The sequence below is a fragment of the Hibiscus syriacus genome, unplaced genomic scaffold (genome assembly GCF_006381635.1).
Source record: "Hibiscus syriacus cultivar Baekdansim isolate YM2019G1 unplaced genomic scaffold, ASM638163v2 tig00110330_pilon, whole genome shotgun sequence".
NCBI lineage: Eukaryota > Viridiplantae > Streptophyta > Magnoliopsida > Malvales > Malvaceae > Hibiscus > Hibiscus syriacus.
The window spans coordinates 594,450-616,909 of record NW_024062686.1 but is presented as its reverse complement, the minus strand read 5'-3'; the positions used below and the strand labels follow the sequence as shown (position 1 = coordinate 616,909).

The following is a 22,460-nucleotide window of genomic DNA, read 5'->3' as shown; positions in this document are numbered from 1 at the left end:
GTTTCATATTGTCTAGGTTATACTTACAAAGTTGGTCCAAACTTTTGAGGTTTCATCTTCCAATTGATTATCCAAGAGCTTTCTGTTGTTTGCATGAAGGAAATCTTTTTTTTTTTTTTTTGCTTCGTCGGAATCCACCGGAGAACGTCAGAGAGTCCCCTTTTTCCGATGACAATTTCAACATACACAATTTTCTCACGTTCCCTTGAGAACCCTTTCGTCTTCTTCCATCAGGTACCTTCTTCTACTGGTTAACATAAAGTTCATTGCATGAATTTTACCATCCAAGATCAATGCATAACACATATTATTTATATTACAAATTGTTGAAGGTTCTTCCTTTTTTCTCTCCTTGCATTTGCATATGTAAAATATATGGTCTTAAGTCAGTTTTTTTCTCCCTTTCAATCTTCTTCAGGGTTCTTCAATTGTTTTCCCCTGAGCCAATGAGATGAGAATAGGGTTCCTCGTGCCCTTCAGGGTTCATGTGGTGACCTTGCTTTTCTGGGATCGGACTTTGGCAAAGCCAACGAAACATGGTACCAACAGCTTCACCTCAAAATTCCCCATCAAGTAAAAATAGCTCCCGACCACCTTCGAATTCATACCGAGATAACCCCAAATCAACACAACGAAGCTCACCACGGCAACCAACACATGAATATAAAAATCAATACCACCCTCCACCTTCACATGGTCATAGACGCAGCGAAAAAGACTCTCCCTCGCCTCCTCGAAAAAATGGCGGTAATGCGTCACCATCGAAAACTCCATCCAGTAAGATCGAGTCAACTGATGGGAGAATGATTATAGGAGTAGCCGCGGGTGCTGGATTATTGGTCGTTGTTGCTATCTTTTTTGTAGCCAAATGCGTTATTCCACAGAAGAAGAAACGCCAGCATAATCCACATTTTGAACCTCAAGGTGACGAACCTGCAATACCTTCCTTCCCAAGCAAAGAAATACCTTTGTTTCCCGGGAATCCTCTGTTTCTTCATTGATAATACTTTGGAGAGGAAAAATCTTGAAATTTTACAAATACTTGCAATAAAGTTCTCACTGTCATGAAGAAGGGCAGATTCCTCTATAAATTTTCCTTATAAATTCAATGAATCTAGGTCAACTTTAAGAGTTGAGAACTGATATGAAATTTATTATGGCTTATGAATGAGGTTTTTATTCTGTGGATTTTGCAGCAAGTGGTTATCCACATTTTAATAACTCCAACAATCCTCCTCCTTTTGGCAATGGTTTTCAAGGTCCAGAGCATGCTACCGGACTACATCCGCCTACCGGTGGTAGTAGCCGTCGTAGTGGATGGGGTTCATCATCCCAACAGCCACCGACTGGTGATGGCGGTGGCTATGGATGGAATCCATCATCCCAAATGCTAGGACCAATTTATACTGGTGAAACAAGCAACAATTTCTCAGCCCCTTTCCACCGAGCTATGCCACCTCCTCCTCCCCCGGGCATTCCTCTTGGATTAAACAAGAACAGTTTCACTTATGAGGAGCTTTCGATTGCGACAAATGGATTTTCTCAGTTAAATCTGATCGGCCAAGGTGGGTTTGGATACGTTCACAAGGGTGTGCTACCGGATGGAAAAGAGGTCGCAATCAAGAGCTTAAAAACTGGTAGTGGACAGGGAGAAAGAGAATTCCAGGCTGAAGTTGAAATAATTAGCCGAGTCCACCATCGTCACCTTGTATCACTTGTGGGATATTGCGTTGCCGGTGCACAACGAATGTTGATCTACGAATTCGTTCCGAACAATACGTTGGAATATCATCTCCATGGTAAAATTTGATTCCTTGCTTCATCATTCATCCAGTTTTATGCAGTCCTGAAACCATTCCAATGGCATACTGCAGGAAAGGGTGTTCCAGTCATGGATTTTGCCTCTAGACACCGTATTGCAATAGGTTCTGCTAAAGGGCTTGCTTATCTACATGAAGATTGTAAGGATATATCACTTTTCCCCTTTCTCTGGGACTACATTTCTCTCGATGCTTCTCATTTCTCTATCGAACCATACATGCAGGTCATCCCCGCATTATTCATCGCGATATCAAAGCAGCAAACATTCTTCTTGATAACAACTTTGAAGCTATGGTATCATTTTTTAAAATTGATTTCTTTTTTTTTAATACGCCTTTGGAAGAAATGAATATCAAAACTACCAAGTTCCTATTTCTTATAGGTGGCTGATTTTGGGTTGGCTACGTTGTCCACTGACAACGACACACATGTCTCGACTAGTGTGATGGGAACATTCGGGTAAGGCACTCGGATTCCACGTACGAAAGTGAAAGATCGCTATTTCTCCTACTTAGTAAATTAAAATTCGAATTCCTCTAATGATTTTGGTTTTGTCTTAGGTACTTGGCTCCAGAGTATGCCTCAACTGGCAAGTTGACAGAGAAATCAGACGTCTACTCATTTGGGATCATGCTTTTAGAACTTATAACTGGAAAACCTCCTGTTGATAATACAATGGAAGACACTTTAGTAGATTGGGTTTGTGGACCCTTAAAACTCTCTTCAATACAATAAAATTACATAGAGAATGCAACCCTAGTTGTTCTTTCCAAGCCATCTAATGAAGCACTGTATGGAACAGGCTCGACCACTTCTGGATCGTGCAATAGAGACCGGCAACCATGTCCAGCTCGTCGATCCACTCTTGGAGGGTAACTACGATCGTATGGTGATGCAACGAATGGTGACCTGTGCTTCAGCCAGTGTTAGACACTCGGCCAAAAGGCGACCAAAAATGAGCCAGGTTTTCATAGTTTAACCTTTAATCGTATAATGTTATATTTTTTTCAGTATTTCTCATGGAATATCATCATTGAAAGCAGATAGTGAATGCCCTACAAGGAGACGCGTCCCTGGATGATCTGAAGGTGGGGATAAACAGCTAGCTCATATTACAACAACGGTTCGTAAAAGACAGACATGAACAAGTTGAAGCAATCAGCTATAATCAAGCCACGACTTTTTTAGCATTGAAGATGGCAGCGAGCACCCAAGAGCAAGAGTAATGATTTGTTTAACATATTGCACTAAAACCCACACAAAAAAAGAACCAAAACATTGGGGAACAAGACAATTGCTTATTTTTATTTTTTTTGCATTGGGGAATTGGTTTTGTACACATCATTTTTAGGACATTTTGTTAATGTCTAACATTGTTAATTAATGTTGTATTTCAATAGGATAGAGTAATTGTACATAAATTAATGGGTCTAGTCAATTACGATATTTACTCAATTCTTATGAAAAATTATTTTAAAAATCCCTAATTGCTAACTCTCTTTCCTCTCCGATATCTTACCTAAAACCATATCTTTAACTTAAGCACCGTACTGATTTAAAAGTGTCAATTCTGCAATACCTTAATATATATATACTAATTTTAATATTTATCTAAATTCATGATAATACCAAATTCGAAAGAAAAACATATAGGGGTAACCATTAACTAGGACGAAAATTTTGGGCATGATAAAAGTAAAATCGTCTCTCTAGTGTAAAATATAATTATGAAAATAATTTATTTTTCATTTTCCCCTTTTAGTGGTGTAGAGTGAAGACATGACGTGGTTAAAATAGAGTTGTTTATAGACAGTTAATCGTATTATTTAGTTTAAACAGTTAGTTAACCGTTATAACGATTATTAAATTTTATTAATTATATCTTAATCATTAAAAACGGTTAACAGTTATTAACAATTCACTTCAATGACAGAGCCACGACTTCAACTTGGGAGACAAAATATAACTTTTCTAAAATTGGGAGGATAATTTCACAATTATCCCATAAATATTTAAATTTTATATATAAATTAAAGATAAAAAAACAAATTTTTAGCTTGATAGGAGGCCGCACCCCCTCTCAAGCTCTTAGTGGCTTCGTCCCTGTTTCGCTTATAAGATATATATAAGCTATGTTTAAAATTTTTAAATTTTCATAAAATTTACGATGATGAAAATATATATATTTGTAATGATCTTATTTATTTATAGATAAATTTTAGCATTTTATTAATCTTAATCCAATAAAATTTGACTAGTCAAATCAACATGAGACATACCTTAGAGAAATATTCATATAAAATTTCAGTTTTCTTATTAAGGTTCATACAATTTCAATATTCAGAGATCATTATTAAATTTTAATTTAATTGATATATAAATGCTATAATAATTTAAAATACGTAAATTTGAATATATTTGGCATATAATTTTTTGCACTTGCCTATTATATAATACTTATCAACACATTAAGGTGGTGTTTGGTTCGCTGGAATGTTTATGAGAGAATTAGAATCTGTGGAGGAATTAGAATCTGTAGGAATTGGAATCCAATTCCATAATTTGTTTGGTTGGCAGGAAATAGAATTGGATTCCAATTCCATATCATGTTTAGTTCGCAGACATGTCAGATGAATTTGATTTTAGTAATGTAAAATGACAGAATTGTCCTTCTTGTTTTTTTGCTTTATTTTAGTTTATTTTACAACTTACATGCAGTAATATATTATAAAAAATTAAAAAATATTAAATTTTCATTTTATTGATTGATTATTCATTTCAATAAATTATAAAAATCATGCTAATAAACATTATAAGTTAAAATCATCGCAATCAAAATATGTTAATAAGTTACCAAAAGATAGAGTAATATTTCGATACATTCCAACCGGAGTATGTTAATTAGTTACCAAAAAATATACCAAAAATTATTTTTATTCAATATATGAATTAGAAACTCGACCCGACACGACTCAAAATAATAAAAAATATTTTTATTCAATAAAAACATTGACTTAATTGAAAAAAATTATATAGAGATGGGTATTATTGTAATTATTCCTAAATATATAAGGTAAAATTATATATTTTTTTCGGGTCGGGTTCGGGTTTCGGTCCGGTTTTTTTCACCCTAAACCCGAACCCGACTCGAACAAAATAAAGTTTCATCCGACCCGACCCGAATATATAAATTAGAAATCCAACCCGACCCGACCCGAAATAATAAAAAATTATTTTTATTTAATAAAAACAGTGACTTAATCCGACCCGACCTGAATTATATATTTTTTCGGGTTGGTCCAGTTTTTTCACCCTAAACCCGAACCCGATCCGACCCGAATATCACACTTAAAAAAAACCCGATCCGACCCGACCAAAATAAAGTTTCACCGGACCCAACCCGACCCGAATATATGAATTAGAAACCTGACTCGACCCGAAATAATAAAAAAATATTTTTATTTAATATATAAATAAGTTACCAAATGATTAATGAGGGTATGTTCAAATTTTAATTCCCTTCAACAAGGGAATTGAATTCCATCCATTTTTTGATGGAATTGAATTCCATCAGGGATTCTAATTCCCTTGAAAAACTTGAACCAAAATGGGAAAGTGGTGGAATTGAATTCTAATTCCCACTAATTCCAAGGGATTCTATCCAACCAAACGCCACCTAAGGGTTTTATTTTGACTAATTCAAAGAAAATGAAATCCAAAACTCATTTCATTTGCAATTATTAAATGGATTAAGTACATAAATAGTGTAACACCCCCAACCAGTATCCGACCCGGATCCGAGTCCGAGATATCACATTGACTTTTCAAAACTTTTGCTTGTACAAAATTAGTGAATAATTTAAAACTTTTATAACATATAACTTATTCAAAACTTTTACAAAACTATTCAGAGCTTATACAATACATTATTTTGAATACATGCCAACTAAAACTTTAGTTGTTAACATACATATTATTCATCTTTCTTCTAATCTGACCATCTGTAAGGAGAACTGACTTGTCTAGATCCACATTGCTCTTTACTCTTCTCACTTCTGTAACCTACGTGTGAAACAATCACACGCTAAGTCTATGACTTAGTGAGGCAATAAACATATAATATAAACATTTACTAGTAATCATTTCTTACAACTCATATACTATTATATGTAACAAATACATACATACATACATACATACATACATACATACATACATACATACATACATACATACATACATACATACATACATACATACATACATACATACATACATACATACATACATACATACATACATACATACATACATACATACATACATACATACATACATACATACATACATACATACATACATACATACATACATACATACATACATACATACATACATACATACATACATACATACATACATACATACATACATACATACATACATACATACATACATACATACATACATACATACATACATACATACATACATACATACATACATACATACATACATACATACATACATACATACATACATACATACATACATACATACATACATACATACATACATACATACATACATACATACATACATACATACATACATACATACATACATACATACATACATATATGTCATTATCATTCATATCTCTTATCTCATGTTCCTATGATCTTTTATGTCCATATTATATATCTGATAGACTTGTTATTATATCATCATATCAATCAATTATACTCATTCACATATACATTAACATGTATGACATATAACATATATATATATATATATCATGTCAGGTAAAACATATATACTATCGTAAATCAAACACACAAGCAAGTATATCATCATCTTCATTCTTATCACTATCATTGATTCATTTTATCATATAATCTTATAATTACCATTTGTACCATCATATATCACACATAACATTTCATAAGGAAACAAACATATCATCATATTCAGTTTATTAATATTATCTCTTTATTAACCCATGGTACACATGTGAGAACTGTAGATACGTGAGTCTATTGAGGTTGTGCACCACTATGCTGTCACCACAACTCGTATAAATGTCCCGAAGGACCTATCCAGAGGTCACAAAGACCCCGGTAACTATCCATAGGTCATAAAGAACCTCGGCAACTGTCCATAGATCCCGAAAAACCTAGGTAAACTGTCCATATGTCTCGAAAGACATAGGTAAACCCTCGACTCTTGGCATGCCAACTATACCCCTAGCTCTCCTATCACATAACATGGGCATTATCATTTATAACATTTCATATCACTTTTTATTTCTCTTCTGTCACATACCACATGTATGTGTAACCATATATCTCATATCATATCACATGTATCACAAGTGCATGTATTCACGTAGATCGTTTCATATGACTTATATCATTTCTCATTTGTTCATGTAACTCGTATGTCGTATCATGTAACATATAACACATATATCACATACTTATATCAATTCACACTTAGTCACATGGGTCATTTCTCATAACATATATCACATCACATATGTTCATGGGTATATCCCATATCATATAAAATAACATATAAACTTATATATGTATTCATGTGTATACTTTCATCTAGCCTATATATCAATGTCATATAACTTATCTCATAACTTATTTGATATTTATATATATTCTCATCTTATAACTTATATTACCTAATCAACCATACTTTGTTTATCTCACTTTTCATATCATTCATTTATCACATATATGTCACTTTGCTTATAACACTTCTCTGGTTTTCATATGACATGTAAATCATTGTTATCTCTTGTTCTCATATAATTCCATATAGTCACTTATTACTTATCACATAGTTTACATCCTATGATCATAGAATCATATCAATAACACATATACTCATGCACACATATAAATCATAGCAAACACATACCTCTATGAATTCATGCATTTTACTATTGGAAATAGACTTATCGTAAGTCTTATTTTCCATTTAACATCATATACTAAATAATGTGCACTCACCTTGGCCTCACTAAGTTTCAATCCACTTTATGATTTCCTCTCTTCCGATCGAATCTTAACTTGATACACAACCTGGAACTTGTTCGTGTTCGATATCTACATAATTATACATTGATACATATCAGTATCCCATTGTTATAATATAATCTATCATTTCTTAGACCAGAAGAAATGTCTATTTCAATTTCCCCTTGAAGTGCATCGATGCATGTTACAGTGCATCGATGCACTACCCATGCATCGATACACAAATTACCTTCGATGTTTTCATTTTAAAGGGATGCATCGATGCACTCCTTATGCATCGATGCACCATTTGCATTCGATGTTTCTTCTTTAAAGAGTGCATCGATGCACATTCAATGTGCATCGATACACCTTGCCCAGAATTTACATTTTAAGCCTGAAAATCCATTTAATTCAACTCAAATGTTTCATATTTCATCCCCTTTCATATTCCTTACTTACATATACATATTTGCCCTCATTTCTACTCAATAATCACTTCTTTAACCTCCATATCCTATTCTCCTTAAGAAATTCAAGAATCATACCCAAATTTTAACATGTTACAAATCCAATTCTAATACTTCATACATGTTAATTAGATTGATGATAAGTCAAATTCACTCTAAAACCTCATTAAAGAACCCTCTTTCAAGATTTCACTTATTTCTCTCTTTTCTTTAATCCCCTCTATTCTCTTCATCTTATTGTTTCAAGATAATTTAAGCTCTTCTTATGCTTAATTATCACCTAATAATCAAAACTCAACCTTAAATTTCAACTAATAATCAACAAATAAAGAAACTCACATTTGCCTAGCTTGAGCACGTTAGAGAAGAAGAAAACAAGTGAAGAAGAAGAGAGTTTTCATCTTCCTCTCCCCCACGTGTTAATCTCCTAATAAAGGGGAGAAAATATCTTTCCTTGTCAATTGACCTTTTTACCTTTTACTTCATTTAATAATTACCAATAACTTTTATGATTTATTTCCAAATAAATCATTGAACTAATCCATGGTTCTACTCTAGTCACCAAATTCTAAAACTTTACAATTTGATCACTAACCCGGTATTGAGGATGTTACAAATAGTCCCCGACTATAGGATATTATTTTATTAAGTCCCTCGACTATTAAAAATTATAAAATGGTCCTTCATCTATAGAGTGTTGCATCAGGGACGGAGCCAGAATTAAATATTGGCAGGGGCCGAAATATTAGATTATTTTAAAATATATATAAAGACTTATTAAGTATTTAAACTCGAAATTCAGCATGAACCAAGTGACCTTAGTGATTAAGGGATTGTTGTTATCCTTAAGGTCCCAAGTTCAAGCACGTATGTAGGGGTATGAGAGTTCATTGTTAAATAGTTTAAATTATTTGTACATATATTACCTTGTATTCACCCTAAATTAAAAAAAACTCAAAACTCAAAAGATAACTTCTAATTTCTATAATATTTAAACTTACAATGACTTAAATTGTAATTAGATCAAAATTTTGATAACATGGAGTTATCATTCTTTAGTTTGACCCTTAATTGATTAAATATTTAATATTTTTTTTTATATTTTTTAAATTTAAATATTTATGTTTACATAAACTGGAGTACTATCAAACCAAAATTATATCGAATATATAAATTTTAACAGGAGTCGGGGCCCCCTTGGGCCCTAAAGGAACTTCGTCCCTGTGTTGCATTGTTGAGTCCCTTGACTATCAAAAGTTATAAAATGATCACGCGACTATTCATTATGTTCCAAACTTGTCATCTTCTATTAAAAATTGATAGTATTCTCAGTTGAACGTTAACCTATTGATTGTGATATGATAAATTTGATCCAAGAATCTCAAATGACTATCATATCTCAGACATCATGTTAACGTCTAACTTAGACAACCGCCAATTTTTTAATGAAAAAAGACAAGTTTGGAACATAATGAATAGTTGAATGATAATTTTGTAACTTTTAATAGTCGAGGGACTTAATAAAATAATACCTTATAGTCATGGATCATTTGTGTAATTTACTATTATTAAATTAAGATATTATCAATCCTGCTCAGTTGGTAGAGCACAAGGTTCTTAACCTTGAGGTCGTGGGATCGAGTCCCATAGAGGTCATTTCATAATTTGGAAGTCTCTTACGGAAGCTGCTCTCAACCTAGTGTTGGGGGCAACCTACTATCTTACCTCCCCTTACCCCATTACATATGGGAACAAGAGACCGTCATTTTATCAATCATGCAATTCTAGAGAAAGGAAAAATCATTCGACCATTTTTTCCTTGGCGGCAATGTTTCTAGAAACGTTAATGAAGGAATTGTCAAACGATAGAAGTTGGTGCAATGCCATAAAGCTTCGGGAATTAGGAAGGGCCACCGAATTTATGACATAGTTCGATAGCTCATAATAAAGGCCAACTTATGGACCATACTCTATACGGGACAGCTCTAATTAATAGCTTTAATTAAAGGCGTTTTTATAAGTTGGATAAGTTTGAATTTACACTGGCTAAAACTATTAAATTATAAATAGTATATGAAACATTTTTTTATAATTTAAAAATAATATTTATAATTATTATATATTGATGGAAAATATTATCTTTGTTTTAATTTATTTTAAGTTTAGGGTATAATGTCTAACTACTCTTCCTCTTTCTTATTAATAAATAATATTAATTTCCAAACAACTTTCCAAAGATATGATAAATAATAGTATGTCCACAAAAAATATTGAAAGAAAAAGTAATATATAATATTTTTTAAAGCAAAAATAATTAATATAAAAATATGTTTTAAAAATATAATTAAAACAGTATTTTTATATAGGATGAATTGAGATTTTGAAATTAAGTGAACTAAAAAGATTATTTTTATATAATATTGTGTGATTATGAAGTTGTATATGTTTACATATTTTTTAGTCATTAATAATGAACATATTCTTTAAACACAATTACCACTGAACGACAAATTAAATTGGATAAATTATACGTTTATTTACTGAATTTTATTTTTTCTCCTATTCACTCACCGTACTTTTAATTTTTTCAATTTGATCATTGAACTCTATACATTGAATTTTTTTTATCACTCTATCGTTAATTTTTTTGTAGTTTACCCGCCAATTTTTAGCCTTCTATAAAAGTCGTCTCCCTTCAAAGGAAAAAAAACAGAAGAAATTGGCATAGCATTCCTGGGTTAGGTCCCACAGTGTCGTCCTGACTACCAACACCTCTCGTAAATACGAAGATTCCCCGCCCTCTTTCTCTCTTCCTACCGTCAATTGAAGGGCTCTTTCTTAGACTCCCAATTTACATCACTTTCTAGCTTCCTTGCACAAAACCTGCTGGTTTTACTTCCTTGCATTCCTGCAATCCTCGATATTAGTAGGTAATACTTTGAAATTGTTGTGAAAATAGATCTATCTGCATTGGCTGCTTCTTTTCTTCTCATTTCAAATTCGTCGATTGATCAAAAGAGTTAAAGTAAATATTGTTTTTATTGAAAATTGATGTAGAGAGATCTGTTGTTTAGAATCTGTGTTTATGGATGAATATTTAAAGGCTCTTTTGGTCGTTCATTGAATGCCAATGGCAATGGTTGAAGCATTGAACCGGGTCGTATATGTATTATTTTTTCTTTTTATCTTTTTTGGTTATCTGTTTTCCTTCTATTATTTTCATTAAATAGAGGTGACATGACATATTAATTTCTTGTTAGGTGGGGACTTAGCTGATAGCGGATGCTAACTGCTATCAACCTTCTTCTTTTTTTGTGAAACCCATAACATTTTATAAATTTTAATTTTCTTTTTAGATTGTAAAACGGGGATAATTAATATTGTGATTGAGTTTTGTGTGCAGTTGAAATGTTTCTTCGGAGAAAGCATACACAGAAGGATGATCCTGAGCAACGAGATTCAAAGGTAATATTTATTTACTTATTTATTCATATTTGCATCTGAAGGAGAGCAAATTTCGTTAATTTGGTTTCTAGCTTTATCATTGTTTTTTGATCAAAAGATTGGAAAAACTGGCAAGTGCAGCAAAGTATCGATTTGGGTTATGCAAACGGGCAGATGTCAAAATTCGAAGACTCAAAACATTCGAATTTTCTTTTAACCAATTGTTGAGTTGAAATTAAAAATGGATGTAAACTGTAAATACTTGGTTGTTATGCAGGTCAGTGAACTCAGGGCTGCTATAGGACCATTGTCCGGTCGCAGTTCAAAGTACTGCACTGATGCATGCCTGAGGAGATATTTGGAAGCTCGGAATTGGAATGTTGACAAAGCAAAGACAATGTTGGAAGAGACATTAAAGTGGAGATCGACTTATAAGCCTGAAGAAATCCGCTGGGTATTTTAGATGAATTTCTGCCTCCAGACTTTGCAATTTTGGTATCGTGCATGGGTTTTGATATTTAAAAGCCTGTTGCAGTTTTATAAACTTTGTAGTTTAGGTGGAGTTTGAAACATATTTAAACAGTTTTGGCATTTTAGATCTTGATATGCAATCAAATTTTGGGGATTCTGATACTCGAAATTGATCCTGGCCCCCTGCCTTCTACTTTGCTCACTCATCATGTGCTTCATTATGAGTATATGTGTTATTAACTATTCTATTGACTCGAATGTGGATGTAGGATGCAGGCACGTGTGATATGGGTATGTTCAATTTTTTAAAAGTTTGCATTTGGAAAATCCTCAAGGGCAATATCCTTGTACTGATGTCCATATAGTTAAATATGCATACTTCAAGGAAAATGAAAAGTCAGCAAATTTTTGGTGATAACAACTTTATTTTTTATTGCTTGAACTCACATCATGTCTTATTCTTCTCCAGCATGAAGTGGCGCATGAAGGTGAGACCGGAAAAGTTTCCAGGGCAAATTTTCACGACCTTCAGGGAAGGACTGTGCTTATAATGAGGCCTGGAATGCAGGTCTGTACCATGTTTCCCCTCCATTCAGTTTTGTTTGTAACAAAGCTTTTCTAAATTCGCCCTTTTTAATTTTTCCATCTGTATTTCTTGGTAGAATACAACATCAGGAGAAGACAATATCCGCCACTTGGTCTATCTTCTAGAAAATGCTGTCATGAATCTTGCCGAGGGCCAGGAACAAATGTCCTGGTTGATGGACTTCACTGGCTTTTCATTGAACACCAATATTTCTATCAAAACATCCCGTGATATCATTCACATTCTTCAAAGCCATTATCCAGAGAGGTTGGCCATTGCTTTCTTGTACAATCCACCAAAGATTTTTGAAGCATTCTATAAGGTTTGATCTCCTGCGTTTCTTTTTGTCTAGTTTAGGCTACAAGTCCAATTAATTGAGCATCCTTATTTCTGATCTTTGTTCCAAACAAATCTTTGTAACTTCTTTCTCATAGAAGTGGGTTATGAGTCGGTGCTGATTTATACCATTAATTGCGAGACAGGCGAACTTAGTGACTCTGGCCAGTAGAGTGTAATAGGCTACTCATAATGCAATTAGTTTCGTTAAGTTGCCATATGTCAATCCTAGATTGGGACTTTATATAATATGAAATTTCGCATGACTTTTGATTGATCTTTCTTATGTAAAATTTCGTAGGCGACGAGGTATTTTCTGGATCCTAAAACAGTTCAGAAGGTGAAGTTTGTGTATCCTAAAAATAAAGATAGCGTGGAGCTCATGAAAGCATACTTTGATGTTGAGAACCTCCCGAGTGAATTTGGGGGAACCGGAACGCTGAAGTATGACCATGAAGAATTCTCACGGTTGATGGTTCAGGATGATGTAAAAACTGCTAAGTTCTGGGGAATTGACGAGAAGCATCATCACATTGGCGATGGCAATGGGCATTCATCAGCTGAAGTGGCACCACAGCCAGCGCCGATTGCGCAGCAAGCAAGCTAACTAGCTATTGCCCGGAGTGTTCTGTCAGAAACCAAGTGATGTAAAATATACGTAGGGCCGGGCTTCAATAGGCAGACTTGTATCAGTTTGAATCAACTCATTGGCACTGTATATCAATATCCACTTGCTAGCTAAAAGCTCATAACTTGCTCTCAGTGCTAATCATTAAGATCAAAAGAAACCCTCGCTTTTTTTAGTAGTCTGGTTGGTGTGATTATAAGTAGGGACAAACACACTATTTTATGTTAAGTAACGAAATTATAAAAATTTAAAAAGAGTAACTTTTTAAGTTTTAGCGTATGAAAATAAATTATTAATAGAAAATACTAAATAATTATTAATGCTATCTATTTAAATTAAATAATAATATAAAATATTTAAGTGACTTTCTTTTTATTAATATGATATAAGTACAAGATAATATCTGTTCAAAGATAACTCTCAATCAAATTTTGAAGGAGGTTGGGAGGGGCACTGATTCGTAATGTTCGTGGGTTGGGGCCGTAGTTGGATCACTAGGATGGTTTTTGCTTCAAGGGAACACAATCGACTGGTAGACTGTATGGCGAAACTGGCATAGACGAGACCATTTGAGATGAAGGTGTACCATGATCCACCGCAAGAAGTGTGGCAAGCTTTCTATGCAGACAGATCCATCATCTAAGTTCTGCTATGCTTTCCTTCTTTAACATGAAAGATAATTCTTAACCATTTGACAATAAATACTTTCATCCCTGAAATTTTTTGTTGCCAAAATCAAGATATCAAAAGATAACAATAATTCATTTTTCATAGATATCATTTGGTTAAAAATATATTATTTTCCCTAACAATACCCAGAATATGAAATAGATGATGAAATGAAAATTCAAAAAAATATTAAAAAAATATCACATCATTATCTTCAATAATTTCTTAACAGTGTCCTACTAAAATAAAAATAAAACGATATGATAAACGTGTTTCTGAAAAATAAGAATTGAATGACCCAATCATAAATAAAGTAATAGATGAGTGACTGAAGAGATAGTTTACCCAAAATATAATCAACGCCTTTAAAGCACTTTCCCCCTTCTTCCTCCGAAAGCATAGTACAAGAGACGTCTGTGAACCAAAGCCGTACAAACGAAGAAGAAGAAGAACCGGCGAAAATGACTCTGGGCTTGATCAATGCAAACCCGGTGGTTCACGCCAAGAAAGAACGTGTCGCTCGTAATGAAGGTCCTCACGGTGACGACGTCGTTGATCCACTCGAAATCTATGATATCCTTCTTATACTGTTCTTGGTTTCATCTTTTCTATCTGATATTGAAAGAGTTAATTGGCTAAGATCTAATTTAGATTTCAATTGCATTTTTAGCTGAGAAATAGTAATTTCCGTATTTGCTTTTTTCTCTTAATTTCTTGATCATTATAATTGGAAAACGATGCTAACGAAATGTAAAAAAAATGTTGTGATCTTTGACTGGAAGTGCAAATTTTGTGAGAGATATTAGAGATCCTGAACATCCGTATTCTTTAGAGCAGCTTAGTGTTCTGTCTGAGGAATCAATAACTGTTGATGAGAAGCTGGGCCGAATTCTGTGAGTATTTTCTCTCTTTAATTTCGATTTTAACTTCGTGAAATTGTGTAAAATTGAGCTTGAAATTAGTAAATTTTAGTTTTCAGGTTCAGTTTATGAACTTTGGTGCTTGATTTATAGTTTAATTTAAGGGGGTTTTCTTTTTCGTTGGTTCTTGAAATTAATTCTTCCACATTTATTTATTTATGAGGTAATATAATTGATTAATTGTTTAGGATAACGTTCACTCCCACTATCCAGCATTGCAGCATGGCGACAGTAATCGGTCTGTGCCTAAGGGTTAAATTAAAAGAATGCTTTCCTCCACAATTTAAGGTGAGTTTTTGTTCTATAATCAAAGTTTATGATGTTTTTTGTTCTATTGCATTGTTTTCGTAGAAATCAATACTACTGAAAATAGATTCAGTTCCCTCTTAAGTTCTAAAGTGATGAAACCTAAGCTGTTGTTAATGATTTGTCCTTGTAGGTTGATATTAAAGTCGCCCCCGGATCTCATGCTGATGAAGAAACAGGTGAATTTATAAAGCTTGTAAAAGTTTTCTTTGCAACAAATTTTGAGTATTTTCCCCACAAGCATTATTTTTTAGTGTTAGGGACTTGTTGTTCAAGTTCCATTGTCGACATAATAATTTATGTGGGATAACTTGAAGAGCATAGCCAACAATTTTGTTTTCCCTTGCTAAAGTGAGAATTCACTGCATTAAAATATATCATATGGGAAAAGATGTAAAAGATGTCTATAGATTCATATAGGTGGTCTTCTTTTAATGGAATTTCTTTGATATGATTTTAGGCGTAATGGGATTTCAATGTTTTAACTTGTTCTTTCTTAACAAAAGTTAAGGGGTTTTATTTCCTAGAAAGATGAGAGAGAGATTAAATGAAGAGAATGTATGATACTGGAATTCAGGTGCTAGAGTCGAATAAGGGTATGTATTCGAAAAACACGTTCAAAGTTTTTCCGCGTATTTGAAGTGTCCTTATAGTATTACATCTCAATATCCATGTATGGATACGTGTTAAAAGGGGGGAAAAAGTAGACTTTGAGCAATAAAGAAGAGATTAAGAGAATAATACATTTGTTTGAGTTATTGAACTTCTTTACTAGTTTTCCGTTCATCAACCTTTCTTGCTCTTGTAAGCTATAAATTCTATTACAATTTGCATGTCCGGCGAGCGATTTCTAGCATGTAATGTTTTATCACTATAGAAGCAGCTTATCTCTTTCACCATTCATACCTCTGAGTCTCCTGTCTCCTTATCTAATTTTAAAAATGTTCACCATGTTCAATCTTCAGTTAATAAGTTGTTGAACGATAAAGAAAGAGTTGCTGCTGCCTTGGAGAATCCTAACCTTCACCAACTTGTGGACGAGTGCCTTTACTCCAAAGAACTTTGAAAACAAGTGTGCTCAGCTGTTTTAAAGCGTATTGTACAGGTTAAACATCAGCCACCTCTAAATACAGTAAGAAATAACATAGTTGCAGCGTAATTCTCATTTGCAGAATGTATATGCCTTATGCGTGTCGTCGTCGTTGCGTTTTGCAGAAGAGTATATCTAGGATATCGCTATGGTTTTTTTTATTATGATTATTGTATTTTTTTTGGCGTTCTTTCATATGGCAATTTGTGACGATGAAAGCATGAGAAACTTTGTTTTTTTTTTGTATGATGGAATTCAGACGCAGGGGCATGTTAATGGTTGTTTTTATTTAATACATGCAGGTATGAGTTACCCTGGATTGAATATTTGCAATTTCTGGAAAATTTAAAGGATAAGGCCAAAAATATCACTAAATTATTTCAAAATGATATTTTTAAGCATTGAACTTTCTAAAATTACAAAATGGACATTAAAATTTGCTTATTATTAGCATTAAATTTGAGTATTATTATTCTAATTTCAATTATCTATAAAAGTAAAATGGATTAAGATAATAAATACATGAATCCATTATATGTGAAACAAAAAGGAATTCTGATGATTAATTTTTGAGAGTTTATATTAATGTTGTTAGAATCAAACTGGTCGATTGAACTAAATTAATCAAGAATCGGCAGTACGATTGGTTCAATCTGTGGCATAAAATCGGATATGGAGTAACCCGTTACAAATTGCTAAATGAATACCAACCGAAAAAAGGGCATGAACCGGCTACAAGGCCTTTTATTATTTGGTCGAGTGATCAAGTTCATCTTTAATTTTTTTCATATTTAAATTCATGAGTATTATCTACATTTGCAATATCTAAATTCATGAAAGATGAATTGAGTACCACAAATGTCTGAATACGACTCCGGTAAACAAATGGTAGTGGGAGCAAATAATATATACAATATGATAGGTATAAGAAATAGGACAAAGCACAGGGTTGAATTGCAGGAAAGCTGGAATGGTGATGGTTCTGGTGAACAACTCGGTGAGCTTAATAAGCACAAATGAAGAGGGAAAATGGCAAAGACAGCAGAAAAATGTAATGAGATTCTGCCAAAATTTAGTACATGAAGAATTACTTCAATCATACAAAATTTTTTGGTAGCATCCGAGTTCGCTTGTTAAGAGTAATGTGATGTGCCGTTCTTAGGAAAATATTGATGTATTCGTGGATCAAAATGTGAAGCTTCTTCAAGCTGGTAGGATATGCTGGTCAGAAGCTCCTACTGTTGTTGTCATCCAGAAGCCATACACAATAGCTCTGTTTCCTAGGCGTGTTGAGTTAGTGTGACTAAATCCAAAGATTGGATTTTACCTATCTTAAATTTTGTGCACTTTCACTTATTATTTGCAGATTCGCTCCCTTCGATATCCATATCCTTTGGTACAGACTATTGTCCTCCATATGCTCGTCATCTTATAAAAAGTAACAATGCCATAGTTGTAGCTTCAAATAACTCAGTTTATGGGTTCTTCCCTGTTCCTATTGGTGCACAGGTATTTCTATATTCTTAGGAAGTTCAGTGCTATCATATGAAACTTGATCCATATTTTATCCCATTGTTTATGCTTTAACATCATATTTTGTTTCAGAAACCCTTTTAAAATTTTTGTTGACTCTGGCATGCAAATGCTAACACTAAAGAAGTTCTTTGAACATTGCATCAAAAGATTCATTCTTGCATTGCAGATTGTTCAATTAACAGCATCTGGAGATTTTGAGGAAGCACTGGCCTTATGTAAACTGCTTCCGCCTGAAGATGCAAGCCTTAGAGCTGCAAAGGAGGGGTCTATTCATATAAGGTGGATTTTCCCTCTTAACAGTTATTACTTTGTGCAACTACATAAAGTTAAGTGGCCTGTATGATGTTTCATAAGAATTATTGACGTGCTTATCTCATGTTTAAAATGCTACTGTATCTGTATACCCCTTTTAGAAAACTTTTTGACATAGCCTACTCTTCTCAAGGTCCTTGCCATAATAGCATATGAAACATCTATTTCTTACTTGAAACCTGTCTTTTCCCTGGTATATTAATCATAAATTTCTACATTCTATTCAGGCATATTGTTTGTTCCTTGCATTATACAGTATGGTTAAACTGTATTATCATGTTGTTGCAGATACACTCATTATCTTTTTGACAATGGCTACTATGAAGAGGAAATGGAGCACTTTTTGGCATCTCAAGTAGATATTACTTACGTGCTTTCTTTGTATCCATCAATTGTTCTTCCAAAAACAACTACAGTTCACGGGCCAGAGAAGTTGGTTGATGTCTCTCTGGATGCTTCACAACTTTCAAGAGATTCATCTTGCCTGTCAGATGATCTGGAAACCTCGCTTATACGACCATCAGAATCTGATGAGAATGCAGCACTTGAGTTCAAGAAAATGAGCCACAATACTCTCATGGCTCTTATTAAGTGCCTACAGAAGAAGAGATCTGGTATTGTAGAGAAAGCTGCCGCTGAGGGAACAGAAGAGGTAGTTTTAGATGCCGTTGGGGATAATTTTACTTCAACTAGGTTTAAGAAGTCAAATAAAGTGAGGTTAATTTCACTTTTCATCAATGAATGCTAAAGTGAAGCATATTTTATTATCCTATGAGTACATTAGAGTTCAACTTTTTGCTGAAACGCACAATTTTACAGACACAAACCAACTTAATTTTTCATATATTCAATCCCTATATGCTGTTAATATCCCATTTCTCTTCATATCTTATTTATAGAAGTATTCTTTTTCCATGATCTTATACAATGTTTGGTCCTTTAGGGGCGTGGCAACATTTCAATCAACTCAGCTGCTAGGGAGATGGCTGCTATACTGGATACAGCCCTCCTCCAAGCTCTTCTTCTTACTGGACGATCAGCAGCAGCTTTAGAATTGTTGAAATGTCTTAACTATTGTGATGTAAACACATGTGAGGAGCTTCTTCAGAAAGGGAATCATTATACTGCTCTGTTAGAACTTTACAAAAAGTAACTCAATGCACAGTGAAGCTCTTAAACCACTACACCAATTAGTGGAAGAGTCGAAAACAAACCAATCGCAGGCTGCGCTCATCCAAAATTTAGTTCTGAGGCAATTATTGAATATCTCAAGGTCAGTTTGCAGTAGCAGGAAACATTTCTTCGCTTATTGCATTAAATTATTTTAACTTGATTTATCGATACTAAATATGTTTATGCTGTGGGAGCATTGGGATTTTGGGGCAATCTATCTCATGTGGAACATGGAAGGTAAAATCTTCCTTCTTTATGAAGGAAACTTTTTGATGTTTACCCAGAATAATATGAGAAGACATAATTTTGTTATGGTCTGACCTTATGGACCATGTTTTCTTGGCATTCAGCATTTTTACTGCCTTTATTTGATGCGATCTTTTTGTCCTCGGCTCGAGAACATTCCGTGATAGAACTTAACGAAAACTTTGGCTGGTTTTGTTTGCAGCCTCTTTGTGGCACCGATCCAATGCTTGTTCTCGAGTTCTCAATGCCTATTCTTGAAAGCTGCCCAACACAAACCATTGTGCTGTTTTTGTCTGGAAATATTCCAGCAGACATGGTCAATTCTTATTTAAAGCAGCATCTTCCAAACATGAATGAAAATGGGATCTCAGAGAACTTGCAGAATGAAATGGTAAAGACCTTTTGCTTTAATTAAAATAACTTATCATTTAAAGCCACTAGAGTTCTCATTGTTGCCACTTCTGTTGATGTTGGTTATGGTGTAGCTCATATTAATAGCAATGACTTTTGTAGGTACAAATCTATCTCTCAGATGTACTTGAATGGAATTCAGAACTAAGTGCTCAACGGATATGAGAAGGCTTATTCTCCAACAAGGAAGAAATTATTGTCTGCACTAGAAAGCATCTCAGGATACAATCCAGAGGCTCTGTTGAGACGTCTTTCTCCAGATGCTCTATTTGAAGAGCGTGCAATTTTGTTGGGAAAATTGAACCAACACGAGCTTGCTCTATCACTATACGTTCATAAGGTAATTTCAGCCATGGTTCATATCCTAAAAAATGCTGAACCTGTTGTTATGCTAAGGGCTAAGGCCACAATAACACAATTTTTCAGAAGAGTAGCATATATATTGTTCATTCATACCTTTTCACCCCCTCTCCTTTTCTTTTCAAAGTAAAATCTGTTGTTTTTCCTTTTAAATATGCTTCTAATAATGAATTCCTCTTGACCTTTATAGCTTCGTGTACCTGAAATGGCATTGGCCTATTGTGATTGTGTCTACGAGTCTGCGGTTCATCAACTACCGGGAAAATCTTCTGGCAATATATACCTCACTCTTTTACAGATTTATCTGTATCCTCAAAAAACAACCAAGAACTTTGAAAGGAGAATTGCGAATTTGGCGTTATCCCCAAATACAAGTGTTCAAAAAGTTGGTTCAGGAGCTTCAATGAGATCAAAAGGAGGACGTAGGAAAATTGCCTCAAGAAAAGGTGCAGAGGATATGCGTATTAGTTCGAGCCACACTGATAGTGGTAGGAGTGATGGTGATATTGAAGAATCTAGTGAGGAAGGAGATTCCACTGTAATGTTTGATCAGGTACTTGATCTTTTGAGTCGAAGGTGGGATAGAATCAATGAAGCTCAGGCACTCAAACTCTTATCAAGGGAGACTAAACTACAGGTATTTTGTAACATCTGAATGCTTGCAAAAGATCATGAAACAGTTGCATCTGATTCTGTGGTTATTGATATAAAAGTCCTTCATGAATATGGTTGGCCCTCAAATATGCTTTGTTAGATTCCTTTTAGGCATCTGAGTATCAATGGTAGGTTCTTTCTTTAATGTATTTTGTCTTCCACCTGCAGAATTTGCTTCCATTTCTGGAACTTCTTCTGAAAAAAGTCCAGTGAAGCATACAGGAACTTCTCTGTCATCCAGAGGTTGAGGCAGAATGAGAACCTACAGGCATGCGAGTTGTGTTACTTTTAAATCTGAGAATAAATGACTTATGATATGAGATCTTCCTGGTAGCATATGTATGTATAAAATTATTTTCATGAAATGGTAGGTCCCTCAAGTGTAATTTGTTTCTTGGCCTTCTTTCGTTCAAGATCTTTCTCAACTCACGAATCATATGTGACAGGTGAAAGATGAACTCTACAACCAAAGAAAAGGTGTTGAAAATCTCGAGTGTTAGTATGTGCGCTCTCTGCAACAAGAAAATTGGAACAAGTGTATTCGGGTAGAGTATTCGCCGTCTACCCAAATGGGAAAACATTGGTTCACTTTGTTTGCTTTAGAGATTCAAAAAATATGAAAGCAGTAACCAGAGGCTCAGTACGATGATGTTGAAGAACATTCATGATATAAGTAGGGTGTATACTCTTAGTCATGTCAATATGCAACTCCAATGCCAGAATCAAAATTGGAAAGCTCTGAATCAGTTTTGCAGACATAAACGAGTCTTACCTCACGAGTATTGTACTTTTCGCATGATTTGACTCCAGCTACGAAGCTCTGAAGTAGAAAGCAATGCTTCAATGGCAGCACGGCCACGGCAATGGGAGTAGGTCTATTCTTTGATTTCAGAATCATCAATCACCTAAACTACTTTGAAGATGTGTGATGATGGAGTTTTCGAAACTCTTTTCCTCTATTTTTGTACTGTACAGTTAAAAACCTTCTTCAA

The 22,460-nt window shown here is 34.0% G+C and overlaps 3 protein-coding genes and 1 pseudogene across 4 annotated transcripts; all 4 read left to right on the top strand.

Annotated features, from left to right (window-relative positions):
• Window positions 1–536: 536 nt before the first annotated feature.
• On the top strand, window positions 537–2,927 carry LOC120119069 (proline-rich receptor-like protein kinase PERK4). Its single transcript, XM_039138966.1, has 8 exons — window positions 537–924; window positions 1,197–1,799; window positions 1,875–1,961; window positions 2,045–2,115; window positions 2,204–2,280; window positions 2,382–2,520; window positions 2,624–2,785; window positions 2,865–2,927. Exons 1-8 carry the CDS (start codon window positions 537–539, stop codon window positions 2,925–2,927), a joined length of 1,590 nt encoding a protein of 529 aa, XP_038994897.1.
• An 8,228-nt stretch (window positions 2,928–11,155) lies between these two features.
• On the top strand, window positions 11,156–13,953 carry LOC120119042 (phosphatidylinositol transfer protein 3-like). Of its 2 annotated transcripts, none has more exons than XM_039138950.1 (6): window positions 11,156–11,256; window positions 11,730–11,791; window positions 12,048–12,224; window positions 12,711–12,809; window positions 12,904–13,149; window positions 13,465–13,953. In XM_039138950.1, exons 2-6 carry the CDS (start codon window positions 11,735–11,737, stop codon window positions 13,768–13,770), a joined length of 885 nt encoding a protein of 294 aa, XP_038994881.1. In that variant the 5' UTR covers window positions 11,156–11,256; window positions 11,730–11,734; the 3' UTR covers window positions 13,771–13,953. The 2 variants fall into 2 exon arrangements, with proteins under 2 accessions (XP_038994881.1, XP_038994882.1); XM_039138951.1 differs by having other exon boundaries at window positions 11,185–11,256; window positions 11,683–11,791.
• Window positions 13,954–14,851: 898 nt separating this feature from the next.
• Window positions 14,852–17,060, top strand: LOC120118917 (protein AE7-like 1). The gene is made up of 5 exons (XM_039138827.1): window positions 14,852–15,033; window positions 15,248–15,353; window positions 15,569–15,668; window positions 15,820–15,865; window positions 16,652–17,060. Exons 1-5 carry the CDS (start codon window positions 14,922–14,924, stop codon window positions 16,750–16,752), a joined length of 465 nt encoding a protein of 154 aa, XP_038994758.1. The 5' UTR covers window positions 14,852–14,921; the 3' UTR covers window positions 16,753–17,060.
• A 686-nt stretch (window positions 17,061–17,746) lies between these two features.
• On the top strand, window positions 17,747–21,760 carry LOC120119068 (annotated as a pseudogene).
• The last annotated feature ends 700 nt before the right edge of the window (window positions 21,761–22,460 follow it).